Here is a 13513-nt window from a genome sequence, read left to right on the forward strand (position 1 = left end):
TAAATCGTATGTTAAATGCTTCGAATGCTGCAAATCACATGCTAGCAAGAAATCGAAGAAGTTGGGGTTTTGTTCATGTAGATTATCGCATTTGAACCCTTATTTAAATTGAGTTTTAGAGTTTGTAATGTTTTTTGTTTCGGAAATTGTTTGGAAAATGACATCCAGTTTCAAAAATGAACTGACGAAAAAGATTTGGTTTGAGCAATTGTTTTTTGTTAACAGTTTGTTTAGGTTTTTTTTCCATTGTTAGATCTTAGATTTCAACAGGTTTTTGATGTATTTTCGAAGTGGGTATAGGATTATGTGGTGGTGGTTGCTACTGGTTACTAGCAGAGGTGATGGTGTCAAATCCAAAGAGATGGTTTTCGGTGATGGGAGGAAGAGATACGGAGGAAAGTGGTTTTTCAACGGTCATGAAGGAGAGACAAATGGTGGGTGTTGGTAGTGGGCCCATTTTATTTTATTTTATCATTAATAAACATAAAACCAATAATAAAAATAATTGAAACATAAATCAGAAAGGAGAAAAGTGTCCTTTTATGTTGGTCATGGACGAACAACACAATAAAATAAAACTATGGGGACGGTCTGGCTATAAAGAAAAAGGAAGTTAGGGACCAAATGCATAATTTTTTACAAACCTGTAACATCTCGATATTGAGGTATTTTCATTTTAAACCCCAAGTATGAGAATTTATTTCATTTTAGACCTTGGATGTGAATTCATTGCTAAAATGGACCCAAATGGCATTTTCGTAATTTTTGGGAGTTGGGCATGAGCGTTAGGTGTTCCCTAGGAACGTTGGCTAGAGTGCAAACCCTAATTTTTAGGGTTTGGACCCTATTTAAGCATCCTTAAGTCCCAAACCTACCTTCTTTCATCAGCCTCCAACCCACATTCGTCTCAAGCAAACCCTAACCCATTTTAGAGCATTCTTGAGCATTTGTGTGTGTTTTGGTAACCTTAAAGGAGAGATGAAGAAGAGAAGATCATCTTGGAGGAGTGAGGCTCTTCGGATCCAGAATAGCAACATCATCTGGCATCATTTGGAGGTAAAAAGCTCTAGACTTGATTAAGAGTTGTTTATATCTTGTTTAGTTATGAAATGGTGTTCGTTTAGTCCCAAAAGCTTGGTATTATGAGTATGGATTACTCTAATGCATATAAGTTGTCCTTTCAGACATTTTGGAGCATTTAGAAGCATAAAACTATAATCTTGGTTGTTAGATTCCTTTCATGTATGAGCTACAAGGTCTTAATGGGTTAAGTAGTTAGGGCTTTTGTGTTTGGGAAATTAATGGCCATAGAAGACGATAAAGTTGGAAACTTTATGGTTAATGACATTATTTTAGGTTTGGATATGGATTATGTACAAAAGAGCATAAGGATTAAGTTCTTAATAAGAAAGGAATGAAGCCCCTCACGAATGTTGGGCGTAGTCCAGGAACGCTTAGGTTTCGAGGTTAATCGACTCGTTTTGTAGTCAAGTTGTGTATGCTAAGCGTACAAGTTGAGTACATTGGGCGTACTCAACATTGTTGACTAAGTTTGATTTTTTGACTTTTTGGACTTTGACCAAGTTTGACCTAAGGGTATTTTGAGTTGTATTTGAGATTGATTGATATTTGATGAATAAGTGACGGGTAGAGCTAAGATTTGGAGCAGAGATTTATTCACCTATTTATTCAGACTGAAAGGTGAGTCTTCCTCACTGTACTCATTAGTCGAAGGCACCAATGCCAGCCCACTAGATCATGTATCCTTGTTATAGGATAGTATTATGCCAGTATATGGTTGATTAGTAGATCTGTATGATTATCTGTATTTTTTGGATCTGTGTTTAAGTTTATCTATTACATATGTCAAAATATTGTGGCTGGGTTGAGGCAGTCCTCTTTTTTACTGAAGGAAAAGACACTCATGGTGGTCCGAATAGGTTATAGACCCTATGAGGCAGTCCAGGGATACCTAAGGCCCATAGAGTGGTCCAGATAGGCTGTCGGCCCTACGAGGCGATCCAGTCAGGCTGAAGACTCATATTTGCATGATTTTGTTTGTTATGTTGTGTGATGGTACTTTGGGGGAAACTCACTAAGCTTTGGCTTACAGTTTCAATTTATTTTTTCAGGTACTTCAGAGGATCGTGGGAAAGCAAATGTCTGATTGTGCATATCTTCCTATTTTCATGATATTGACTTTTGGGACACTCTGATATGAATTTTTTACTTTAGAAACAATCATTTTTCTTGTAAACAAATATGGATAATGGTTGTTTTTTAATATTTTATATTTCTATGATTTTTGGGATGTTACAAAACCACATGGACGGTTTCAGTAATTTATTCAAAATACAACCATCAATATATATGAAGTGTTCAAAAACAATAGAAATATCAAATGGCTTTTAGCCTAGCGGTAATAGATATTGCCCTCTGTAACATTCATAATCCAGGTAAATTACATTTTGACCCTTAATATGGAAATTGTTTGCAAAATTGGTCCCGAGTAGCCTTAGTGTGAAATGCGTCTTTTTCTAGTACGTTGGGCGTACTCTTTGTACACTAGGTGTACGTGGCTAAAGGCCAAAACCTAAATTTTAGGGTTTGGACCCTATTTAAGTATCATTAACTCCCCATCCTTCCCTCATCTACCTCTAGCCCCATTTCGAATCATGCAAACCCTAATCCACTTTTATGAGCATTTTGAGCCTTAGAGTGTGTTGTTGGTGTTCTTGAAGTAGGAAGAAGGAAGTGGATTCACCTTAGAAGCTCAAGACCTCTTTGGATCTAGAAGCATCTTGCCCTCGAGCTTTATTTAGAGGTTTAAAGCTCTAAAATTGTCGGTTATTTCATTAGATCTTAATACATGTGGATTTTTGTGCTTATTAGCCCCTTAATCTTGGTCTATTTGAGTATGAGCTACTCTAGAACAAATGACTTGTCCTTTTTGACGTTTTAGAGTATCTAGAGTGATAAAAATGTGATCTTGGCCCTTCTAGTCCTTCCATGTAATGGTTTTGATGTCTTACTAGGTTAGGAAGTTAGTGTTTTAAGGTTTGGGCACTTAATAGCCATGCAAGGTCATAAAATTAGAGACTTTATCGTTTAGAACATTATTTGGGACTAGATCTGGGCTTTGGACGAAAGGAATTAAAAAAATAAGCACTTAATGGAAGTTTGGAATCAGATTGCGTACGTTGGGCGTACGTCCAAGTACGTTGCACGTACGCAACAGAGTCCCCATTTCTGGATATTGAGCACACCATGCATGCATGCTGAGAACGCTAGGTGTACTCAGCCTGAGTCAACTCGATTCACTTTGGACCATTGACTATGACCAGATTTTGACCAAGTTTGACATAGGGGTATATTGGGCATTTTGAACCATAGTTTGTGGTATAGGTGATATGTTGAGTTGGTACTCAGAGTTGTGTTGTGTTCAACTATCTTTTCAGACAGAGAGGTGATTTTTCCCTCAGTATACTTGTGGGTTGAAGGAAACAGTGTTGACCTACTAGGTTATGCTTCTAGGTATAAGATGTTGTTATGTGATAGTGATCTGTAGATATGCCTGTTAGTCTAGTGATTGGTTACATGATTATCTGTTTACTGCATATATGTTATTTATTACATATATGTCGACATAATATGATCGAGTTGAGGCAATGTTGCTTTGTGAAGCCAACAAACCTGGGAGCAAGATAGACATAAGTTGTGGGCCCAAGTGGCAATCGATACTTATATTGTGTTCTTAAGAGTAAGCCAGACATGAGTCGTGGGTTGGAAAGCAAGCTATATTGATGTTGTGGACTCAGGGATAATGCAGTCTATTATTTGTAGAGCCAGTATGCATGTTGTTATATGTTTGTGTGTTGGCACCTTAGGGGAACTCACTGAGATTTGGCTTACTATTTTTGTTTTTATGTTTCAGGTACTTCAGATGCTCGAGAAAAAGCAAAGGTGTGATTAGGCACATCCTTCTGATTTTATGATATTTGATTTTGGGATACTCTAATATGTGACTATTACTTTTAGGAACAACGTTTTTTATGCAATTATGGCTTTTGGTTGGATTTTAAAAATGAAAATTTTACCTTGATTTTTGGGATGCTACAAGATGATATCAGAGCCCTGGTTTGAGAGAATTGGATAAAGATTAATGTGAATCTAGACTCAAACTAAGGATCTGTAAAAGTTTTCAAAGTGATTTTTCAAAAATTGTTTTCAAAAGAAATCAAGGAAGGACAAGATATCTACGATCGACCGGAGCAAGAAAGTATACCCCAATTGTATCGCTTGAGTTGCCATGTATGAAATTAAACCATTATTCATTTAAAAGCTAAAGAAGGTACCATGTGTATTCTTGGCGTACACTAGGTATGCAAGACGTACTCCTTGCATGTGCGCATCGGGGTGATCCCTGCATACGCTAGGCGTACCCATGCGTACGCTAGGGCATACTCAAGCTAAGGGAAAACACTAATTTTAGAGTTTACACCCTATTTACGATCATTAAGTCCTTCAAGGTCATCACCTTTTCAGCCCCCATTTTCTTTTAGTGCTAATCTAGAAACCCTAGCCATCTTGATTGCATTCTTGAGCTTACAAAGACTTTTTGGGAGTTAATTTTGTTGGAAAAGATGTTTAAGTCCATACTATTTCTGGTATGTACTTGACCTGGTTTGGCATGGTCCATTTGGGAGTTGATTATGTTTCTGCATCAGGAGTGGATGATGAGGATCCAAAATCAAATGTTGATTTGGATGAGGATGGATTGGACTGAAATTGAACAGAAGGCAGCATAGGAGTGTTAGCAACATTAGTGCCATCTTCACTAAACATGACAACTTTGGAAAGTTCTTCATCCGGATGAGAATGAAAAGTGTCATGATGTGCAGACTTTGGAGTTTCTCCAGAAGCAAATTCCAAATCTGTTTCATCATCATTAGGAATAACAAAGGGCATGTTGATTTGGATAGCCTTGTTCCTCATGGAGATGAGGGTTGCTTCGACCTGAGATCTTGTGAGTTCCGGATGTCGAGTTTGAGCCTGGTCAACATAATCTTCCCAAAAATGATCATTAACACTTGGCCGTCCTGTACCCTTACCGGGTATCAGAGCAGTTGAGGCATCTAAAGTAAGAGGGACTGCTCCTGCTTCGGAATGCTTGAGGTCTGGAAGAGGGGTTTCGGACCGTCCGAGTGTGGAAGAAATTGGGATATCAAATTTGACATTTGGTTTTGTTCTAGGGGCAAGAAACTTTTTTCAACACCTACATCACCTTTTTTGAGAATGTGAGGGTAGATCATGTGTAGACTTCCCGTGGGTGTGTGCAAGTGATTTTGAAACATCGAGGTGTACCTCGGATAGGTGGGTAGGTGGGGTAGACTGATGGCCAGAGTCAACCAGAGTGTCATGGGCTCCTTCCTTTTAAGAGGAGGAACCGACTTTGGTTCTCTTTCTAGCTTTTCGCTTCGAGGGAGAAGTCTTCCTTTTAGCTAACTTCTTTTTCTTTCCTCCGGACGATGTAGTTTTGGCCACTTCTGGAATGGGCTCAATGGGGACCAGGGCAGATTATGTTGGGTTATACACAACCGAAGTCTCCAAGTGGTGTTTCAAATTAATATATCCATAAGGGATAAGGGCCAACATGTGTTCCGGCAAACGTTAAATAGATCTAAATTAAGACTGCTCCACAATACGATAATGTTTAATAGTTTTGAAAGAAACACATACCTCTTTCGAAATTCTAGCCACTGAAATTACTTTGGACCTTTTTTGTAGAGTTGTTGGATCATCAGCGCCCAAAATCTAGGGCTTGAAATCTCATTGGGCTTCCTCTTGATGGTGAATTTCCGGAAATCTTGACATAGAACTTCAGGAAGATCCACAACATTGTCCTTTACGGAGATGATGTTGTAGACAACATACAACCAGTCCTTACTGAGGGTGTCCGTTCCTCCATGCTTTCCGGAGAGCCTACGGATGATAAAGTGCATCAGAATGGTCTAAAGAGCAGAAACAGCTGATTTCTTAAACTCCTTCCACTTATACTCCTGATCGTAACCGATGTGGTTCAAGAATTGTTGAAATTCCTCAGTAGATTGTTCTAGAACATTAAAGCCCTTGGGATTTTTCGTAACTCTGATTGCCTTGATAAAGGTAGACTTGTGGATTGGCACGATGCGACCACCGGTAATTTTTTTTCCAGAACATGATTGTGGATTCTAAACCTCTCGAAGGCTCTGAGAAGAAGAGGGAGTGGAAGTGGTGGTTCTGGGATTTTAGTGAAGGGAATGGGCATAGGATGATGAGCAATGAACTCAATTATCACTCTGATGGGTTCATCGAAGTCCATGGGATTGAGTGAGAATAGTTGTGTAGTATCTCTGAGAAATGGTTCATGCGATTGTGAAGACGATGATCCCTTTGAGGACTTCATTTTTACAATAATTTTTGTGATTTTTGGGGGTAGATTTGGAGGTTTTTGAGGGTGACGAGGAGGCAATTGTTGCAGGTGGATGAGAGCTTGAAGAAAACAAAAAAACCAGAAGAAGATAAGAGAAGTTTGAGGGTTTTGTGCGTGTAAAGAGGGAAAAGAGGGTTTAAAGAAGTTTATATAGGTGATGGAAATGGGTCAGGTTAAAAATAGTAATGATGAAATCCGAATTGGGAAACAGGTTTTATTTAATGTTTCATCGTTCTTGGGGTGAGTGGACTTGCGATGACGAAAGGTTTCGATGGAATATAGTGTAGAATAAAAACTGGCATATGGCGATGGGATGGTTGCTTTACAGAGACATGCAAACGTGGAGTGGATTTCGAGGGTGAAAAGATAAGCATCGTTGAAAAGTAACCGTTAGGAAAGCATTTCTACTTAAAAGCTTTTGGTCTTCACGTTTTTTGTTTCCGGAACTTTTGAGTTCCGGACGGTATGAAACATGTTCCGGAGTAAAGTGGTTTTGAAAACAAATCTGGAAGACTTTGAATAAGGAAAATATCGGAACTAGGTTTTGAAAAGATTACGAAGCCCGAATTCGAAAAGAGTTCGGAGTTAAATTTTGAGGTGAATTTCCAGAGTAAGGTTTTACAGTTTTCGAAGAGATATTTTTGAAATTCCGAAACGTGATTTTAGAAACTCCATAACAAAACTTTTGAGATTCCGAAATGAGAAAAAAATTTGGATTAAGGATTTTGAATATTTCCGGAGTGAAATTTACTACGAGTCCAGACTTGAATTCCGAGATGATTTTATGAAGTAAGTTATGAGAAGATATTGTTACCAATGTGACTATATTGGTTTTGAACTTCAAAAGACTTCAGAGCTGTACAACTTAACACTGAGATAGAAGGTTAGATAAAAAGACACATAAACTAGTCCTGATTATTCCGAGAGATAATAGTTCTGAGATGTGATGAAAATTTTCCTTTGGAACTAGTTTACTTTCTGATGTTTCCATTAAAGAGTGCATACCTCTTGAAAGAATTATGGATCAGGCATCATCATACCCATTTTGTTCAGAAAACCATTGAACTTGGTTTCGTCTAATGCCTTAGTAAAGACATCAGCAATTTCATCACCAGATGGAACAAAGATGAGTTCAATGTCACCATTTTAACCATGATCTTTAATAAAGTGGTACCATATATCGATGTGCTTCGTCATGGAGTGCTGAATTGGATTGTGCAAAATAGTAATTGCCCTTTGAGAATCATAATAGATAGGAATGCGATGAAGTGGTAACCATAATCCAAAAGCTGAGATTTCATCCATAGAACTTGAGAGGTATAGCTAGCAACAACAATGTATTCTGCTTCGGCTGTAGAGAGTGCAATGCAGTTCTGCTTCATGGATGACCAACTAACCAATCGACCTCCGAAAAATTGACACCCACCAGATGTGGTTTTTCTATCCAGTTGAAGACCGCCATACTTTGAGTATGAATAAGCTTGATGAAGAAAACTATCATTTGCTAGGTACCAGATTCCGAGACCCTTTCTTCATTTGAGATATCGAAATATTTGTTTTACAACCAAAACATGTGACATTTTTGGATTGAACTGAAATCTTGCACAAAGACAAGTAGCAAATAAGATGTCCAGACAACTTGCTGTAAGATAGATGAAGGATCCAATCATTCCTCTGTAATTCTTTTCATCAACTGCAACACCGGATGGGTCCGAAAAGATTTTGTGTCTAAAACCCATGGGTACCTTAGTCGAGGCACATGTGTCCATTGAATATTTCTTAATAAGTTCCGCGATGTACTTTTCTTGATGAATAAATATTCCTCTGTTGGTCTGTTTAACTTGAAGACCTAGGAAGAAGCTTAGTTCACGATTAATACTCATTTGGAATCGATTGATCATCAGTTTAGCAAAGTCAGCAACCATTGATGAATCAGTTGATCCAAAAATGATGTTATCCATATAAATCTGGACAATGATGACATGTTTTCCATTTGACCTTCGAAATAGGGTAGGGTCGAGAATTCCTCTTTGAAAACCAGAATGCTTGAGAAAGTCAGTGAGTGTTTCGTACCAGACGCGAGGATCTTGTTTGAGGCCATAGACTGCCTTCCCGAGTTTGTAAAAATAATTCAGAAATGAGAGGTTAATAAAACTGGGAGGCTATTGAAGTCGAACTTTAGTGTCGAGTTCACCATTTAGAAAAGCACTCTTTACGTCCAATTGGTAAACTATAAAGCCTTTGTGAGCAGCATAAGCAAAAAAGATTCTGATAGCTTCAAGATGGGAAACAGGAGCAAAGGTCTTGTCATAGTCAAGCCCTTCGATCTGTTTGAATCCATTGGCCACCAATCTTGCTTTATTCCGAATATTGACTCCAACATCGTCTAGCTTGTTTCGGAATACCCATCTTGTACCAACAATTGGGTGATCCAGATAAGGAGGGACGAGAGTCCACACTTCATTTCTGTCAAACTCTGCTAATTCTTCATGAATGGTTGTAATCCAATCAGCATGTTCTAATGCTTCTTTGATGGATTTGGGTTCAACCATTGAGATAAATGCCAAAAAAATGACATTCATTTTATGCACTTGTAGCAGATCAAGTTTGAATACCAGTGTTTGGATTTCTGATTACTTGATTTAGAGGATGATCTCGAGTCCAGATATGAAGTCTAGATAGCTACTGAGTAGTATAAAATCCAATATCGACGATGGGGTTGTGTTGCTCCCCCTGAATAGTTTGAACTTGTGGATGATGCTCCCCCTGAACTTCTGAACCGGAAAGGTTGATATCATCATCAGGTGGGAAGTCAAAGAAATTTACATCATCGTCGTTGTTGATCGGATTGGAATCAAATTTAGCAGTTGCATCAAGTAATCCTTCCATGTTTGATTCAAGGGAGGGTTGACCATTCTCCCCTTCAACCTGAGAAGGTTGAAATGATTCAGAATCAAATGGAGGAAAAGTAGGTGTTTGACCGGAAATATTTTGGGAAACCAGGGCTTCGCTTGATGAAGTTTTCCTTGTTCGAGATTCCGAATCAAGGGTTGTTTTGGAGGGTCCAAAGAGAGTCTCAAAGTCAACTTCGTTTACTACTTGAATGTTTGGACATTCCGGTGGAGGAGCATCAGACTCCATGATGTGAGTGGTAACATGAGTAGGACTAGAATTCCGAGCGAAATTGTCATCAAAGGCTACATCAAAATTTTCCTCAATGACTCGAGTACGATGATTAAGTACTCGATAAGCCTTTGATTTTGCAGGATAACCAAGAAAGATGGCTTCATTAGTTTTCGGTTGAAACTTGGTAAGCTGATCACGATTGTTTTTGATGAAGCATCAACATCCAAAAACATGAAGAAAAGAAATGCTTGGCTTTCGACCATTGATGGCTTCATACGACGTCATGTTGAGGCGTCGATTAATGATACTTCGGTTCTGAGTGAAACAAGTTGTTGGCATGGCTTCGGCCCAGAGGTAGAGTGGTAGATTTGCAAAATTCAGCATTGATCGAGCAGCTTCGACTAGCATTCTGTTGCGTCTTTCGACTACACCGTTTTGTTGTGGAGTGTAAGGAGCAGAGAAGTTATGATCAATTCCTTTATGGTTAGGAATTTCTCAATGGTTCCATTGGTCAATTTCGATCCATTATGACTTCGGATTCGTCTTACAGGAAGTTTGACGAGAACTTCTATTCCTTTGATGAAGTTGATGAGTTCGGAGGTTGTTTTCAGGCATTAGCCAAAGGAAGAGGACCTGGGTGAACCTTGTAAAATCATCAACAATCATAAGAATGTATTTCTTGTGATGAAGACTCTCTATAGTTAAGGGTCCACATAGATTAATGTGTAAAAGTTCCAACGGTTCCGAGATTGATTATTCAATGATGACAGAATGACCCTTCTTCGATTGTTTTCCACTCTCACACGCAACACGCAAATGATCATTTTCGAACTTGAGGAGTGGCAGTCCTCTTACCATTTTACCAGATCCAAGATCATTCATGTACCGAAAGTCCAGATGAGCAATCCTTCGATGCCATAACCAACTAACCTCAGAAACAGCTTTGGAGAGAAGGCAGAGTTGAGGTTTTCCAATGATCATGTTGATGTCAGTTTGATACATGTTTTTGTTGCGATTTGACTTGATTAAGCCTTTTTCCGTTCTTCGGTCATCACATAGTTGTGTTTCTTGCAGAATTCAACTCGTCAATTTGAGTCAGTGAGTTGAGCTACACTTATCAAGTTTTGCTTCAAGTCAGCTACGTAAGCCACGTTTGAAATAAAGAAATTTCCATTTGTGAGGATGCCATAACAATGAATCTGAGAGTTGGAGTTGTTGCCATATGTCACGAAACCATCATTTGGAGAAAGCGTGAGATCTCACAAAAAGTCCTTATGCCATGTCATGTGCATGGAGCAAACACTATCAATATACCATATTGTATCTTGCTCCAAAGCACAAAGTGCCTGCAAAATTAGTGAGTGATGGATTTTTTTTAGGATCTGAGTTAGGTTTTGGAACAAGAGTGTGGGCTTTGGACTTGGGTTGTGACTTTCGGACAACAATTTGTTTCTTTAAGTTATTTCGGGAGTCCTTTGGAAACAGACAGAAGGTCATGGTTTTCTCATATGTCCAATAATCATACTCAATGACATGGTGGTTCGGAATGACCTTCTTCGGACATGTGGTCTTCGGAGCAGTGGGTAACACTGTCTCGTCTGGAGTCAAGGGATTTTTCACTTTCCAAACAAGTTTTTGTTTTGAGGATTTTTGTGAAATTGATTTCTTTGAAAATCTTTCTTTGTTTGATGGTGCATTTGATTTTGAAATGGATCGAGGTTTGAAAATTGTACCATCTGATTTGCCTATAAAAACTTATGAAACATTCCGTGAAGAGTCATTTTGGATTGATTTAGTACTTGAACCTTATATTTCATGAGTGTGATTGACAACTTTCTTAAGTTTTGAATGACTAGGAAGATTGGATTGTCTTTTGAGAATCTTAATAGGAGCAAATGTGTTATGATTCTGAGAAGAAGATTTGCTACTACTTCTAGGTGCATTCTTTTTGGAGTTCTCAAGAAACCTAGAATTTTGTCTTGACCTAACTTCCTTTTTGAGGGGGTTTTTGGCTTCATGCTTAGGACATGTGACATCATTTCTGTTCAAAGAGGGTTTCTTCCTTTGGTTGGATGTTGACGTGGATGATTGACCACTTGAAGGATTACTAAACTTGGTCTTGATGGGTACTAAGGATGTTTTGGAAGTCACTAAGGAATTTGATTCACAAGAATCAGTAGAGAAATTGCTTGAGATTTCAATGTGATCATCTAAATATGCCCATGCAAACTCAAAAGTAATTGTTTCTGTTGTCATTGGAATTATTTCCTCAACAACATAGTTGTTAGGAGGATTGTGTTTCGGAACATGATCAGTGCGATTAGAATCACTATAATGGAATTTTGTGGTCTGATTCAGGTCTAGATTTTTCAGAGGAAGAAGAGGCGTGGAATCAGGACACTTGACAACAATTGGTTTGAATTCAGGAATCAAGGATGCAAATCTATCAAAGGTCTCAAAAAGGGGTGACAAGGGAGAGACAGGTGTATCCGAATGTTGATGGTTCGGAACATCTCCCATCAAGGTCATGTTTTGAAACTCCTTCAAGGGACTAGCTTTAGGTTTTGGAAACTCACTTCCAAGACCAGGAGCTTTTGACCAAGGATGACGAAAGTTATGAGTCATCTATTGATTTGCTTCAAGAAAGCCAATGGAATTATGCAAAACATCTATTTTGACATTGAGACATTTTTTTATTAGAAATCAAAACATTTCTTTCAGAATAAGTGATTTGACATTTGTCTTTAAGAACAATACATTCATCTTTTGACAATACAAGCTCACGTTCTAAAGACTTTATTTTTAACTTCTTATCCTCGAAACGTAACCTAAGATGACTCAATTCACTGTCCTTCTTCTCACTGACTTTTATGGCAGACTCATAGGCTATATAGATGGTGTTCATATCTGTTTGGATCTGGGTTAGATAAGATTCACAAAGAGACATATCAAAATTATTATTAGTAATCATGGATTTTACCTACTGAACAATGCTTCGACCTGGTGGATCGTTAGTATCCATGTGGCAGTAGTTTGGTTCAGCAACCTCATCTTCCTCTTCTGACCCAGATGACCAATAACCTTCATCATATTCAACTTTTTTTCTTGCCATTAGACACATGTTTCTTCCAGTAATCATATCATCATCATCTTCGGATGACCAATATTCGTCCACATCTCTTGAGACAGTTGTGACAAATGCCTTTTCACTTTCAGCCAGCTCCTGAGCTCTTTGTGCACAACAAGCAGAGTCCTTGACTTTGGGTTTTAGTGGAGCTTCAACCAGACAATCTTTTGCAAAATGATTTGCATGACCACATTTATGACACATGATTTTTGGTTTGTCTGATTTCGGAATCTGTTGAGGTTCCGTCTTGCAATTCGGTTTAGAGATGTTTGGTTTGTAAGCTGGTGGATTTTCCAAAGTGGATTGAGGTTCCGAAGTTGAGTATGGTTGAGGGTGGTTTTGGTGAGGATCATGAAAACGGTTGTGATACAGTTTAAAAGGACGTTTATATTCCATGGAAAGTAATGCAAACTCCTGTTGTAAATAGAGTTCAGAGTCCATAGCTTCTGATTCAGGATTACCATCAACAAGATAGTTAAAAGTGGGCAAGATGGGTAAGGAGGGTTAAGTAGGTGGAACAACGGATTTAAAAGGGCCCGAGGTGGATAGGTTCGGAATAGGTGGTTCAAAGGAATTGACGAGAGCAAGAGGACCTCCGGAGAGTTCTCTTAAGGTCTGAGCAACGTTTGATTCATGACCTTGAAGTTCATCGAACAGTTGGTAAAGCTTCAGCTTCTTCAGAGATCCATTGCTTTGAAGACAATATTTCACATTACCCCTTCCTTTACCGAGGTTGTTTATGAATTTGAGATTGTACGCCAAGGGAGTTTGGAAAATCCCATTAGCAG

At 38.6% G+C, this 13513-nt stretch overlaps 1 protein-coding gene across 1 annotated transcript; it reads right to left on the reverse strand.

The window, feature by feature from the left end:
* Window positions 1–8634: 8634 nt before the first annotated feature.
* LOC145067613 (putative mitochondrial protein AtMg00820) lies at window positions 8635–9024 on the reverse strand. Its single transcript, XM_079014713.1, has one exon. It carries the CDS (start codon window positions 9022–9024, stop codon window positions 8635–8637), a length of 390 nt encoding a protein of 129 aa, XP_078870839.1.
* Between the last annotated feature and the right edge of the window lie 4489 nt (window positions 9025–13513).

This window comes from Lactuca serriola, chromosome 8 (genome assembly GCF_051521515.1).
Source record: "Lactuca serriola cultivar US96UC23 chromosome 8, Lser_US96UC23_V15, whole genome shotgun sequence".
Classification (NCBI taxonomy): domain Eukaryota; kingdom Viridiplantae; phylum Streptophyta; class Magnoliopsida; order Asterales; family Asteraceae; genus Lactuca; species Lactuca serriola.

Excerpts from the sequence above, each read along its gene's own strand:
- LOC145067613 (XM_079014713.1), bottom strand. The coding sequence starts at position 9,024 with ATGGTTGAACCCAAATCCATCAAAGAAGCATTAGAACATGCTGATTGG.